The sequence below is a fragment of the Microtus pennsylvanicus genome, chromosome 7 (assembly GCF_037038515.1).
Source record: "Microtus pennsylvanicus isolate mMicPen1 chromosome 7, mMicPen1.hap1, whole genome shotgun sequence".
NCBI lineage: Eukaryota > Metazoa > Chordata > Mammalia > Rodentia > Cricetidae > Microtus > Microtus pennsylvanicus.
In genome coordinates this window covers 4,049,862-4,064,302 of record NC_134585.1, presented here as the reverse complement: position 1 = coordinate 4,064,302, position 14,441 = coordinate 4,049,862, and the positions used below count along the sequence as shown (strand labels likewise).

At 58.6% G+C, this 14,441-nt stretch overlaps 2 protein-coding genes across 8 annotated transcripts; one reads left to right on the top strand and one right to left on the bottom strand.

The window, feature by feature from the left end:
* Positions 1-1,658: 1,658 nt before the first annotated feature.
* Smim29 (small integral membrane protein 29) lies at positions 1,659-3,937 on the top strand. Of its 2 annotated transcripts, none has more exons than XM_075979663.1 (5): positions 1,659-1,981; positions 2,938-3,062; positions 3,277-3,302; positions 3,457-3,562; positions 3,658-3,937. In XM_075979663.1, the coding sequence occupies exons 2-5, from the start codon at positions 3,012-3,014 to the stop codon at positions 3,721-3,723; spliced, it is 249 nt and encodes an 82-aa protein (XP_075835778.1). In that variant the 5' UTR covers positions 1,659-1,981; positions 2,938-3,011; the 3' UTR covers positions 3,724-3,937. The 2 variants fall into 2 exon arrangements, with proteins under 2 accessions (XP_075835778.1, XP_075835777.1); XM_075979662.1 differs by having other exon boundaries at positions 1,742-1,981; positions 2,938-3,122.
* A 95-nt stretch (positions 3,938-4,032) lies between these two features.
* Hmga1 (high mobility group AT-hook 1) lies at positions 4,033-11,203 on the bottom strand. Of its 6 annotated transcripts, XM_075979656.1 has the most exons (6): positions 10,990-11,133; positions 10,615-10,744; positions 7,865-8,040; positions 6,635-6,718; positions 6,124-6,174; positions 5,041-5,245 (listed from the first exon to the last, which is right to left on the bottom strand). In XM_075979656.1, exons 3-6 carry the CDS (start codon positions 7,997-7,999, stop codon positions 5,192-5,194), a joined length of 324 nt encoding a protein of 107 aa, XP_075835771.1. In that variant the 5' UTR covers positions 8,000-8,040; positions 10,615-10,744; positions 10,990-11,133; the 3' UTR covers positions 5,041-5,191. The 6 variants fall into 6 exon arrangements, with proteins under 6 accessions (XP_075835770.1, XP_075835773.1, XP_075835771.1 ...); XM_075979655.1 differs by lacking the exon at positions 10,615-10,744 and having other exon boundaries at positions 4,033-5,245; positions 10,990-11,203; XM_075979658.1 differs by lacking the exon at positions 10,615-10,744 and having other exon boundaries at positions 4,033-5,245; positions 7,898-8,040.
* Positions 11,204-14,441: the final 3,238 nt, after the last annotated feature.

The following is a 14,441-nucleotide window of genomic DNA, read 5'->3' as shown; positions in this document are numbered from 1 at the left end:
TATCTTTTTCTTTATGAGACAGGCTCTTTCTATGTAGTCCCGGTTGTCTTAGAACTCACTCTGTAGACCAGTTTGGCCTCAAACTCAGAGATCTGCCTGCCTCTGCCTCTTGGGGGCTGGGATTAAAGACAGGCGCCACCAGGCCTGGCTTTATTGCTGTTAGAATATTTTGTACCGTGTGTAGTCGTCCAGTGTTGCCATGGGCAGCTAGCAGCTACACAGCCTGTGCCTGGCTAAGACACAGCCTGTGCTGCAGGCTAAGACCTGTCTTGAAAAACCTGTTTTCTTCAACCTTTGTCTTAATTTTTCAAAGATGAAACACAATTTTATTATTATTATTTTAAGATTTATTTATTTATTATGTATACAGTGTTCTGCCTGCATGTATGCCTGCAGGCCAGAAGAGAGCACTGGATCCCATTACAAATTATGAGTCTCCACGTGGTTGCTGGGAATTGAACTCAGGGCCTCTGGAAGAGCAATCAGTGCTCTTAACCACTGAGCCATCTCTCCAACCCTCCACAGTTCTAATTTGTGATGCTCCTGTATCAGTTCTGGGCAGTTTTCAGTTAAAAATATTTATTATTATAAACTGGTTTATTTTCCTGCTTCTTTGCAATATCTCTAAATTTTTTGTTTGTTTTGTTTTGTTTACTTGTTTGAGACAGGGTTTCTCAATGTAGCCCTGGCTGTCCTTGGAACCCTATATAGACCAACCTGGCTTTGAACTCACAGAGATCTGCCTGCCTCTGCTTCCTGAAAGCTGGGGACTTAATATGTGTGCCAACATACCTGGCTCCTCCAGATATTGTTTGTTTGTTCGTTTTTTCCAAGGCAGGGTTTCTTTTTTCTTTTTTTGGTTTTTCGAGGCAGGGTTTCTCTGTGGCTTTGGAGCCAGTCCTGGAACTAGCTCTGTAGACCAGGCTGGTCTCGAACTCACAGAGATCCGCCTGCCTCTGCCTTCCGAGTACTGGGATTAAAGGCGTGTGCCACCACCGCCCGGCCAAGGCAGGGTTTCTATGTGTAGCTTTGGAGCCTCTCCAATCACAGAGCCCAGGCTGGCCTCACAGAGATCCACCTGCCTTTGCCTCCTGAGTGCTGGGAGTGCTGTCTCCCTGGGCATGGTGACACATGCCCACCCAGCACCCAGGAGGCTCACATGGTTGTTCTGAGCTTCATAGCGAGTTCCACGCCAGTCAGGGATGATACTTAGTGAGACTTTGCCACAAACAGACCAAATTGTGAATGCCATCAAATTTTTAAAGATTTATATGTTTTGCCTGTACCACCTGCTTGTTCGCGGGGGTCAGAAGAGGGCGTTGGATTCTCTGGAAATGGATGTGTGTATCTATCTCTTGGGTGCTGAGAACCTAACAAGACCTCTGCAAGATCAGTAAAAGCTCTTAACCCCTGAGCCATCTCTCCAGCTGAAACTTAATCTTACTCAGATTTCTCCAGTCTGAGCAACTTTACTGATCAGGACGTGACAGTTTGGACCAGATCTTACCAAGTTGCCCGTGACCCAAACAAGTAAGTGGCACATCGGGGTTCGGGGGGCTCTACCTGTGTTTCCCCCCTGCTCAGCGGGAAGCTCAGAGGAGCTTGACATTCGGGTCGTAGGGTGTCCCACGTATTTCCGCTTCACTACAACCTGCTTGCAGACATGGGGACAGAAAGCAGGGAGGGCCTCGGCTCCACACCCGGGTACAGCCCTGCACGCCAGCTCCCAGTTCCCCGGATTCTGCGGTGCAGCCGGGAAATCACGCCGCCCGGCCACCTTCCCACTGTGCGGCCCTTTGCCGCCCCCTGCCGCCGCGGCGTGGACACGGCAGGCCCGCCCACCCGCCTCCGGATTGGCCAGTGTGAAGGACTCCGGCGCTGAGGCCCCGCCTCCTCTCCGGGTCCTTTGATCACGCGCCGGAGGGCTCTTCCGGGGCCAGAGCCAACCCACGGTGTTGCTGTCAGAGCTGCTCGGCGGGAGGTAAGGCATGGCCGGGCTGGATGGGCTGCACCGCGCCAGCACCTAGCATCGAGATGCCGGGGTTCCACGGCGTCCACGGGGGCTGCGACCCCTCGGCATGCCCCAGCTTCCCTTCCCCGCCCTGATCCCCGAGTCTCCCCGCACCGAGGGAGCCACCTTCTGCCCGCTGTGGCGGGCCAGCAGCATCCTAAGAGCGGCCTCATACCCTTCCGGTTCTGGCCCCCTTGACCTGAGGACGGGAAGCTCGCGACTGGGAACTGGCAAAACTGGCCCACGGACAGGGGGCAATTAGCTTGTATCTCTTCCTGAGACTGGGATAGGAACTTGGGCCATCTTTAGTGCCACCGCCCCAGGATGATCTCCTTTCTATCGATGGGGGCCGTCCTCTTCACCTCTGCCAGTCAGCCCTGCCTTGGGAGTGGAGCAGACATGGGAGGAGTCCCGGGTGTACTAGAGGCAGGTGACATCATCTAGAAGATAGGGTCCACCTCTACATAGCATCCCCATTGAGGACCGTGTCTAGGGTTACATCAGGCACTACGAGGGTGTAGAACCCAGGCCTGGAGCCCCTAGCTTGTAGTTTGGGGACGGAACCAGGACCCCTTCACATGATCCCACCTCACCCCTTCTCTGCAGTGCAGGGCCCTCTTGTATCTCTTCCCTCCATCTAGCCTTGCCCCTGCACCTAACCTTCTCCCAGCAGTTGACACCTACAAAGGCTTAGGCGGCTGAGCTGGGCCACACCCTCAAGTGCGCGTAAGCGCTGGGCAGGAAGCAGGCGGCCTGGCTGGGATCTGGGCCTACCCTTGGTGTTCTGAGCCCGTTATCTGGGTGTCTCATCCTAGTGTTTGGCCTCAAGTTTTCCTGGATGGATTCCCACTCCAGCTCTCGGGGAGGGATACAAACCTGCTTGTCACCATAGGGTACAAATGGTAACCTCCCTTCCTCCTCCCCAGGGAGCCCAGGGGAGGTGCCCTCCCGAGGCCACCATTGCCCATGCAGACCACCCAGCCATCTGGCTACTGATGTCATGAGTAACACGACAGTGCCCAATGCCCCCCAGGCCAACAGCGACTCCATGGTGGGCTATGTGTTGGGGCCTTTCTTCCTCATCACCCTGGTCGGGGTGGTGGTGGCTGTGGTAAGGAGCCCCCACAGACGTGGCTAGGGCAGCCGCTGGGTGGGCCTGGCCTGGTGCCCACAGCATCTCAGCTGTCCTTCAAGGGTGTGGATGTGGGCCCTCGGCAGGGACACGCTGACCTCCCAGCTCCTACAGTCCTATGTCTCTGTTACAGGTAATGTACGTGCAGAAGAAAAAGCGGTGAGTGCCCGAACCCCGGCACTATGCCCTCTAGCTGAAATGCTTCTCTTTTCCAGGCGTTGGCTAGTTATTGGTGGCCCTTTAATGGCCCAGGCTTGAGGGAGGGAAGCAGGGTTAGGGGCCCAGGTTGAGCCTTACCCTCCCATTCCCCAAGGGTGGACCAGCTTCGCCATCACCTGCTCCCCATGTACAGCTATGATCCTGCAGAAGAGCTCCACGAGGCGGAGCAGGAGCTGCTGTCTGATGTGGGCGACCCCAAGGTGAGAGCACCATCCTGCCCTCACTAGACAAGTCAGGTACCACTACCAGAAGCTTGGCACAGGGTGGCTGGAGCCTCTTGCACTCTTCTCCACAGGTGGTGCTCGGCTGGCAGAGCAGCTACCAGCACAAGCGAATGCCCCTGCTGGACATCAAGACATGACGGTTCACACCCCTCTTACTTGCTATCCACAGCTGGCCCTAAGCCAAGCCTGTTTTCCTTGTGGAGTGGGTGACAGCCTTGCCTTCTCTAGCCTGCTTGGACCTTGCTGTGGCACAATCCAAGAGGCCTCTGGAGTTGTTCCCATGGCGACAGGCCCAGATGTATAGTATCTGGTGTATATATCTTGTAAATAAACTTTGATGGCTTCACTTTACCCTCGCTGTATGGGGCAGGCTGGCTGCGGGCAGCATCTTTTACCCTTTGATTGCTTCATGCCCTGCTTACCCATCTCACACACTGGCAGCTCAGTCCAGAAAAGGCTATTTTTTTATTCAAGTAACTGCAAATAGGAAATCAGAGGGGGAGCCCCAGGCCGGGACAAATACTGACCACCCCTCCCCCACAGAACGAGGGGAGGTGGTCCTACACCCCTTTCCCATCAAAATGGGTCCCCCTCCTCACTCTGCTGCAGCATCCAAGGGGCAGGGCCCCATCGTCCCTGGTGTGGGGTGGTTGGTAGCCAGCCTGCTGCACCCCAGCCCCCCTTCCCCCTCTAGTGTCTCGGGGAGAATGCAGGCAGAACGGGAGGATGAACTTTTGGTGCTGGTAGCAGCAGCAATGGTGGGTGTCTAAGAATGAACATGGAACAGAAACAACACAACTGTCCAGAGGTAGTTTGTGAACAGAGGAGAAGATGGAACCAGAACCTTGGGGGGCAGGGAGGAGCAAAAGGAGGGGGGCAAGGCTAGCTCCTTGGTGCCCCACTGGAGGAAGGGTAACAGCCTAGAGTGGGGGAGGTGAGTTAGCGCCCCATCTGCCTTAGGTGAATGTCAGAGAATAGGACCTCACCCTGGAGATGGGTGTGACCCCCATCTGTCACTGCATTGGGTCCCAGGTGAGAACAAGGTGGGTGGCCCATCATGTCCTACTTCCTGTAGTCCAAGGGACTCTAGCCAACCTAATGCAGGGTCTAGGTAAGGTGGGGCAAAAGTGACTGAGAAACCCACCTGGTGACAGTTCGGTGAGGGGTGGGGCATGCTGGGATCTATGTATCCCTGCACGGACCACACTTGCTGCGGCCAGGTCAGCCAATGGGGTTTGTCTGAATTGAGATGGGGCTGGGGCCCTTTAAGGCCAGGGAATGTTCCCAGGACCCTGTATAAGGAAGCCAGGAACAGCAGAGCAGAAGGGACCTGCAAAAGAAAGAGCCCAGAGAGCAACATCTCCAGGGTAGAGCGCAGCAGGGCAGGCTGCGGCTAAGTGGGAAGTTAGCCTTGTCGGGAGAGGGCAGGTGTGTTGGGAAGGAGGGCACAGGGACTGAGCCAAACCCTGCTCCCGTGGGTGCCGCAGAGCCTGCAGCTGGTGCGGTAGTGTGCAGTGGGGGTGGGGAGGGGGCTGGAAGCAGGGCTTCCGGTCCCAGGGGAAGCTGCTCCTGTGGTGGCCAAGGAGCAGGCGGCACTGCGCGTGGTCACTGCTCCTCCTCCGAGGACTCCTGGGAGATGCCCTCCTCTTCCTCCTTCTCCTGTAGGAGGCAGAACAACGCTGGGCCTGGCCCTCCTCCTTTGCCAACCCCTCCCTCCCAGGCTCTCCTCTGCAGAAGGGGGATGAGTCAGGGCTGAGTGTGTGGTGACTCAGCAACCTCCACGCTGCTTTCATTCATAAAAATGAAGGATTTAAAGGGAGGAAAACCCACACACACACTTGCTCTCACATCCAGGCAGCTCTCACGCAGGCCAGACCAGGCACCTAGCCCAGGCTGAGCTGAGGGCTGAGGAAGTGGCAAGCTCTCCAGGGAGTGGCAAGCTCTCCAGGGAGGAGGCAGAAGGGCACGAGACAGTAACAGGAGGGGAGCCACTAGGTGGCCTAGGGCAGGTGTGGTGCCGGCTGCATCCAAGAAGGCCTGAGGTAGCCAATGGCTGACAGTGAGCCAGGGTGGGAAGGAAGTGAGCCCCAGGGGTTCACTCACTGGAAGGGAATGTTGGGACACCACAGGGCCCCACAGTGCCAGGCAAACTCCAAAACAACTAATTTCCTGTTACTCATTCTTGGGGTCTAGCCAGCAGGGCCCCCCAGCCCCTCCACTAAGGGTGGCTCAGCTCAAGGAATGCCTTGGGTAGCTTGGAAACAGGACCAAGAACACAGTATCCTGGAGGCATAGGCCCCTGCATTGCCCCCACTGTCCCCTGTCCAGATCCTCACTTCCTGGCCTTTCCACAAAGGTCCTAATAAGGGGTACATGGGCACAAAGCGTGCCTCCCACAGTGGGTACCTGAAATTAGGAATTATCTTCTCAAGCAGAAGAGAGTCCTGAATTCATGTTAACAGGTTTCACGTATGCTCAAACACCCCTGGCCACACTGGGGGCATTCTTAACACTGCCCCCAAAGAATGAGAACCTACCAGTTTCTTGGGTCTGCCCCTCGGTTTCCTCCCTGGAGCTGCAGCCGTTTTCTAGAGTGAGAAGAAACAGCTCTCAGTCCAGAGTGCTGAACAGTCCTCACCGCCATAAAGCCCCAGGTGAGGCAGGCGTGGAGCAGTCCGGGACCACCAGCAGGTCCACCCTGGCCAGCTGCTGATGACTGGCCAGTCCACGCCCCCACATCCAACACACACACACACACCCCTACTCCCCCTTCCACAAGTGACTCAGAGGATATGAGTCGCGCGCTAAAAAGTAAAATAAAAACAAAGGCGACTCTTTGGAAGGCCGTGGCACCGACTCCCTGCACGGTGCATGCCCTCAGGATCAAAGAGGGTGACAGTCCCAGCGCAGAGCTGGCACAGGCCTTCACTCTCACTATCTTGCCTTTTTCCAGGCCTAACTTGGTTTCCCCACTGTCCTGGGCACCGCAATTTCCACAATTAACAACGACCCACAGATGCGCTTGGCATAAACACATAAGAGTCTCACCCGTGTCTTGGCGGCACCCTTATTTTTGCTTCCCTTTGGTCGGCCCCGAGGTCTCTTGGGTGTTGGCACTTCACTGGGCTCCTTCTGCAAAGACAGGTGGGAGTCAGGGATGTGGCAGCAGCCAAAGCCCTGGGGACTCCAAATTTGCCTGACCCTCATCAAGCTCCTGGCCCCCAGTCTCTGAAGGTTGTAGATCAAAGATAAGAAACCAAAGGCCTCTGGGAAAGATGTCCCTGGGGCAGGGAAGCCACTGATAGGTGGCCCTGATCAACTCCTGTGCTACTGATCTGCAAACTGCCTAATCCCATAGTCTGTCTCACCTGTAAAAGGTGGCGTGTTAACTAACACCTAGGGCGTCAGGTGAGTCAAATCCCCAGCAAAGTCAGTGTCCAGCATTGGCCACAACTGCTGCCACCCCTCCTGTCTTACATGGGAAACCCCTCTCCAGGAGAGAGGCCACACACAGACCTGACCTCTGGTCAGCCCAAACCAGAATAAAGGTTGTGTTTTAAGTCAGGCATGGGGGCTCCCTCCCACTTATAATCAATACCAGCACTCAAGAATCGGAGCCAGGAGTATACAGTGAACGAGGCAATCCTGGCCCACAAAACCAAAGGCCAGCCTTGGTCCAGTGACCACCGCCAGGTCCAGTAATCAGGATGGAAAACAGAGGGTGCTGGGCTTACAGGCCTAGTCCCCCACCCTTCTCTGGAGACTCACCCACCCCCACAGGGCCACCAACAGCCTCCCCTCACTCGGGAGACTGCTGAGAGCTCCAGTGCAGAGCCAGGCAGGTGGCACAGCCAATATCCTGCTGCCACCCTCCCGGGGACCTCACGGGGTTTCAATGTCCACTTACAAACACCCCCCCTCCCAGTGGCCCAGGAACCCTTTCCCACCGGACATAGGAAGGACAGAAACGGGCAGTAGGATGGAGAAACCTGGCAACTGGACGAGAGATGGATTATGTGTTTAAAACTGTATACAGTGACAGGCCAGTGAAGAGCTGGGCCCCACACCCGCCTCCACTCTTCTGGGTGGGTTGCCATGTGGTGACGCTCCACACCGAGTTCCTCAGACAGTTCTTAAAGGCAGTGAGCACACAGACGGGAAAGGCACGCACACAGAAGGAGACACATTCTGCACCCTCCCAGGAGGGTCACACCCTGCTGGGTGCAGGTACCTCCCTAGCCCAAGAAAGGAAACAAAAGCAAGGCTCTGCTCACCCACCTGACTCCCTACCAGCGCCGTCCCAGGACTCACCGGAGGCTGCTTGCGCGGCCTGCCCCGGCCTCGCTTCTCAGTCCCGTCCTTCTCCTGCTTGGAGGCCAGGGGCTGGCTGGACTTTGAGCTGGACTCGCTCATCTTTCTTCTCTACGGGGCAGTGAGGGGGACTGGCTGTGATGCTGGGAGACAAAGTGGTGCCAGTTACACAGGTGCCCCACTATTCCTCCCACCGCTCACCATCCCAAGGAACACCGCAGGGACTGCCAGAGCGGCACCCAAGAGGCACGGCCAGCTCAGACCTGGCTGGAGGGGCGAGGCCGGCCTGGGGCAAGTTGAAGTGGTTCCTCACAGCTGCCGCCCCCATCCTGCCAGGGCAGCCACCCCGCAGGTCCAAGCCTGAGAACCAGAACAAATACCAGAGCCCATCACATACCTAAGACCCAGAGACGGTGGCAACGGGTAGGGATGGAGGAGTGGGAAGGGCAGATTCTCAAAAAGACCCTGTCAATTAAAAGACTCTCTGGGTAGCAAGGCTTGATTCCCAGGTCCAGGACAACGCCGTGTGTGTGTGTGTGTGTGTGTGTGTGTGTGTGTGTGTGTGTGTGTGTGTGTGCGAGAGAGAGAGAGAGAGAGAGAGAGAGAGAGAGAGAGAGAGAGAGAGAGAGAGAGAGAAGCGCACCACAAAGGGCCTCCACGCTGTACTTGGGGATCTCCCTCTAGAGAAGTCAAACAAGACAGCCAGCAAGCTGACTTCCAGTCAAGACCAAGTTTCAGTCACAGGCCCAGGAGACCCCACTCCATACTTCTGCAGGGACCAACACAGCCTGTGGCCTTCAGTGAGGGACAGGGGCAGGGAGAGGGCAGTAGTGCTACCTGCAGAGCTACCCACACTGGTGCTAAGGGACCAGGCTTCTTCGCTTACCACGGAAGCTGTGCCCCCAACCGTCTTTTCAGATTTCTGAGGCAACTACTAATTTTGACTCAATGACAGGAAAACATTTTGGTAACTTGTGATTTTTACAACACTTAACGATTCCTAATTCTCAAGCATCAAGAGCCGCTCCAGATGGTGGAACTCTGCTAATTATTCGATTACAATATTTCAAACTTGAGACCCCTTTACACAGGGTGGCTGGGCCAGCTCCATCATTAGCGGCTGGGTCTGTTCCCTAATTACAGGCCGTGATTAGAATCTTACATAGCACCACAGGTCTCCTTCAAACCAAACATCAAATTAATCAGCTAAATGAGTGCTGACCTCACACTGAGGTCTGCCCGAGGCCCTTGGGAGGGGGAGGGTCATGGGAGAAAGCCGGCCCGATCCCAGACAGAGCCCGTGGGCCCAACTTGCCTACAGATCCCGGCCAGGCTTCCTGGACACTGTTATACCACCCGGTGCCTTCCCAATCCTTACCGTTAGGGACTCTTTGAACCACCTGCTCCCCCAACGCCCCCACTGAATTAGGAGCAGAGTCCCCGTTCAGTGAGACCAAGAAACCACTCATCTCCACCTGCTCCTGCACACAGGGAGGCCTGGCGTGCAGAAGCCACATTTAGGGTCCAAGCCCGATGTGCTCTGGTGAGTCTCCAGCCTGTCTCCGCACGCACAGTGGCCCTTCGATGACAGGCAACTAGGCAGGAATAACCAGAGGAATAACTCCTGGCAGGTCCATTGTTAGCTTGTTCTTTTTTTAAAATAGCTCAGAGAAGACCCAGGAGTGGCCCAAGGTCACACAGCAACTTGGTAAAAAAGAAGTAGGTTCTGGCGGAATGCTTACAGACCGCAACTCTGCTTACTGAGGAGAAGCAGGTTAAGACCCTGGCGCCCTCTGCTCCAGACTGAGCGTTCCTCCGCCAGTGTCCGTGCCTGGCGGTTGTAGGCCGGCGAGTCTAGGCGCTAGGGCGAGGGGGAGGGGCGCAGGCCCTGCAGGCGCGGGAAACGGCGCACCCCGACCACGTGCACCGCCACGCGGGTGCGCCCGGCCCCACTTCCTGCCAGAGGGGGCACCCAAGCCCGCCTTGGGGGCAGGAAACCTGGTGCAAGTTGGAGGAAGAAAACCCCCTCCTCCCTCCCCGAAAACCAAAACCTCAGAGGCGGGGGGGAACCAAACAGAAACGGGGAGTCAAAGGGACTAGTTCTAACAGAACCCAGCAAAGCAGAGGAACCAGTTTGTAGTGGCAGAGGGCAGGCCCGGCCCTGGGGGCTGAGGAGGCGCGGGGCAGGGCCAAAGGTGTGTGGGTGAAGCCCCGAAACCCAGGCCCACGCGATCCGGCCTCGTCCACGCACAGTACGACCCTGGCAAAGGCCGAGGAAATGCCAGGGAGACATCTCGGGGCACCGGGCCCTTCCCCCACACTTCTAGAACTTCCCCGGCTGAGGGGGGTGCGCGCCCACCTCCTGCCGCCGCGCTGCGCAGCGCGCGCCCCTCCCCGAGGCCGGGCTCGCCGAGCGCGAGGTGCACGGGCGCCGCCGGGTGCACAAGCGGCGCTCGCCGCAGCCGCGCGCCCCCTCCCCCTCCGCGCGCCGGTCCCCGGGGGTCTCCGCACCCCCCGGGCGCGCGCGGGACGCCCTCGGCCTGGGGGACCGAAGGACGCCGCGCTCTGCGGAGCCCCCACCCCGGCCCCGCCGCCCGTCCGCCCGCCCGCGCGCACAGTGCGGCCTCCCCTTTCCCGCGGCCCGCGCAAGCCCGGGGCCTGGGAATAAAGCGGGCAGCGCGCACCGCAGGCCCCCCGGGCGCGCCGCGGACACTCACCGCGAGCTCGGCAGGCCGCCGGCGGGGCGCGCTCGGGGCTGCCGGGCGCGGCGGGGCTGGGCGCAGGGGACCGGCCTGGGCTGCTCCGCTGCCGCTGCCGCCGCCGCCGCCGCCGGTCGCAAATGCGGATCTGAAACCGGGAGAGAGGGCAGAGGCGCTGAGACCGCTGCGTGCGCGCCGCCCGGGCCCCCGCCGGGGATGTGTGTCACATCCGAGCTGGGGAGAGGGACCACGGACGGATCCCGCTCCCCCGGAGGATGGCGAGGGGCAGGAAGCTGGGCACGGCCCGTGCGCGGCCTCAATAAATAATAATGTGATTAGATTCTAGACCTAGAAGAAAAAAAAAAGAAGCCACCCGAGCGGCGGCGAACTCACGCCTTCTTGGAGCCGCGCCAACACCAGAAATAGCCCCGACTCCGAGTCCCAATTAGAGAAGCGCAGCCCCGGCTCAGGGGAGCTTAAAAAGAGCGACCCAGGGGCAGGGGGGACGGGCCCGCCCGCGCCAGCCGTGTCACTGGGGGGCGGGGCCATGCAAATGAGCCCGGGGATTTAAAAGGGCGGCCAGCCGCCGCTGCCGCCGCGCGCCTGTGGTTGCCGACGCCGCCGGTGTCGCGCGTGCGTGCGCGGGGGCGCGCGCCGACGGCCCTCGTTTCTCACACTCCCCGGCGCGGGCGGGGGCGGGACCTGCGAAGGTGGCAGCGGCCCCGCCGTCGCCGTGGGGTGCCAGGGACACACCGATAAGGGGGCGTTGGCGGCCTCGAGCCCCGCGCGGCGGAGCTTGGGGGGTCGTCCACGCGCGCTCCCTAGCCCACGTCGACGGCCTCTCCCTCTGGCCGGACGGGAGAGGGCACGTGCGTCCCCGCCTGGCCCCACAGCCCCCGTACAAATACCAGTCGTGAGGTTCAAACGTGAAACTTAGCAAACGCGGACGGTTTAAGTCCAGTAACGGCCGCCACCCAGGTGCCGGCTTCGAGGGAGCCGAGCGATTGGCTCGTTCGCAGGTACACCGGAGGGAGGAGCCCTGCGGTGACCTGCTGCGCGCCGCCTGGGGAGCACGCGGTGCCCCGGGTGTGATCCCTCCGCGGGGACTCAGCCTTCCAAAGGCGAGGGGTACCTGCTGGAAGCGCCTTGAGGACAGGGGTTCTAGTTTCCCGCCTCCGGGGGCTGGCTCAACAAAAGACTTGTTGCTCGGGCCCGAGAAGAAAGCCAAAGTGGGAAGATGGCGCGCGGAGAAGCAGGCGCCGGCCGAGAGGCGCGCCCTGCAGGCCGGGGCCGGGCGCGGGCCCTGGACGCACCTCCCCACCTCGGTCCCCGAGGCGGCCTTTCCACACCTCTCGTGATGCAGAGAATTGCAATGCCGGCCCAGTGACACACGACTGTGACTCATAGCCCTGCTCCCCTTCCTCCGCGGTCAGCCCTCTCCTCGGGGGGCGCCTGGGCGGTGGAGGTGGGGGGGGACGCGGGGCCCAGCGTGCGCCCGGCTGGAGGCGGAGTGGGAGCTGGGATGGGGGGTTGAGGCGGGCCTCCAAGTTTCAGGAATGTCTCAGGAATGTTTCCGGTGGGGGGTGGGGAGTGCGGCGCGCCCAGCCCCCCACGGGCCGTGGGATGGAGCCCGGGGCGCGGGGCAGCACGTGCTCGGTGGGGGCGGGGCGGGGCGGTCGGGCACGGGAGGCCTGGGCGGGCGGGGCGGGTCCCGGACCGAGGTCCAGGTGACCCTCTTACTCCCGGGGTGCCACTCGGCGGGGCGGGCCATCGGGTGGAGGGGAGCCTAGGGCGCCCGGGCAGTTTGTGGGAGGAGCGGCTGCCCCTTTGTGTGCAGCCGCTGTGGGGGCAGGGCGGGGTGGAAGCGCGCCGCGCCCTCCATCTTTGTGCCCCGCCAGCAGAGTTGGCTGGAGGGGCACCAAGTTGTTGAGAGCTCCGGGGACCCTCGTAGCGTGGTGTGGTTGAGCAAGCTATCAGCTCCCACCAGCGCGTCTCCCCATGACACAGGTCGTGGCCAGCAGCCTAGGCCACTAGGACCTTGCCATGTGTTGAAGGGAAAGTGTGGGAATGGGGCGTGGTAGCGACTCCTTCACCTCCTTCACGTATAATGCCTGGCCCCTGTGGAGAAAAGGGGTAGCTCTCCTGAGTGGGCTTTGGGAAAACTTGGCCAATTGCTTGGCCCACTTCTAATAAACTGGCGCCATCTTATTTTTCCGCTTATCTCTCTTCGTCCTGATTTCCTCGCCATCTTGTGTCATTTGTGTAGGCTGTTGAGGATCCTCTCTAGAAGGAAGCAGGTAAAAGTAAATAGCTAGGCAAATAAATACCGTGATTTGTCCCCCTTCTGTCTTATCCACCCCTGAAATACATTTCTGCCCGCTGACGCCCATGCACACACCATGCATCCTGGGTTGCGCTTGCACGTGCCCTGGGTTCCATTCCTTTCGCGGTATTAAGATTTAAGTGAACAGTGGCGGGTGGGGAGATGGGATGAGAAGTCCCATCCAACTTCGAGTCTAGCGAAACAAAGAAGGCAGGTGAGACACTGGGCCAGAGGTGGCCATGAGGTTAAAAACCTGTTCTGACTTTCGAGTTCTTGAGGTACAGTGCACGAACGAAGCTCTGCGCTATGGAAGTCTGGACTTGTGGGTGCGGAAGACTTCGTGGGAGCCCCAGGAAGCCGCCTGAGAAGCGGTAAAGGCCTGAGCAGGCCTTCCTTGGATGGGGAGAGTTGGTGGAACAGGCACAGCGGGCAAGGAGGGGCTCATAGTCTGGGCAGGAATCTGAGTCGTCTACCACATTTTCTCAAGGACAGAGCAATGACCTTCAGAGATCCCAGCTGTGTCCCAGGACCGCAGGCTCTTAAGCTCATTCTTAAGACTACTGGAAGAGCGAGCCTAGATGGCTCCATTTAGTTTGGGGCCAATTCCCCGAGGGCATGGCATGCTGGCCAACTGTCGCCCTACACAGAAAGCAGGAAGAAGGACCCAAGAGGGAAAGATGAGGCCTTGTCTAACTTTCTGGCCAAACCAGGGTACCCCGAAAAGGGAGAGCCTGCAGTATAAGGCCCTGGGCTTGCACCCCAGACTTCAACAAAAGTGTGACTGGGGCTGATGTGGAGGCGGAGGCAGGCGGGTCCCCTGAGTTACACACAGCCAGGGCTAGCTATGTAGAGAGACTCTGTCTCCAGAAAAGGAAAATCAAAAAAAAAAAAAAAAAAAAAAAAAAGCATAGTGATGCTCAAAGGGCTCCAGCGGGATGAGAGCTCTGGGCCAGCCAGGGCCATTCAGAGTTCCCCTGTCTCTAAGTAATAGGAGAGTGGAGGTGTGCTTTTAGTCTCCTGGTACCCAGGAGGCCAGGGCTGGTGAACGTGAGTTTAAGGCCAGCCTGGTCTACATACTGCGTTCAGGACAGCCAGGGCTGCAGTGAGATCCTGTCTGAGGAAAAAGCTGTAGAGGTGGCTAAGCTCCGCAAAGGTGCTGTGGTCAAGGTTACCTGAGTGCACTTGTGATCCCAGAGTGTGAAAAGGGAGAAGCAACCCCTACAGGTTATCCTCTTGAGTTTCTCGTGTTCCTCTTCCCCCACACATAAGAGATAAAAACTAAGTAAATAACCTTCTGTCGATCATTATGTGTGCACTGGAAGATGAGGCAGGAAGACCTCCACCAGGCTGCCAATCAGTTGTACTACACTGATGTGGGATTTCCCTCTGTGTGCTGTGATTACCATTGATGAATAAAGGCACTGCTTTGGCCTATAGCAGGGCTAGAGGGGAACAGAGCTAGGTGGGGAAAACTAAGCTGAATGCTGGGAGAGAGAAGGCAGAGTCGGAGAGAAGCCATGGA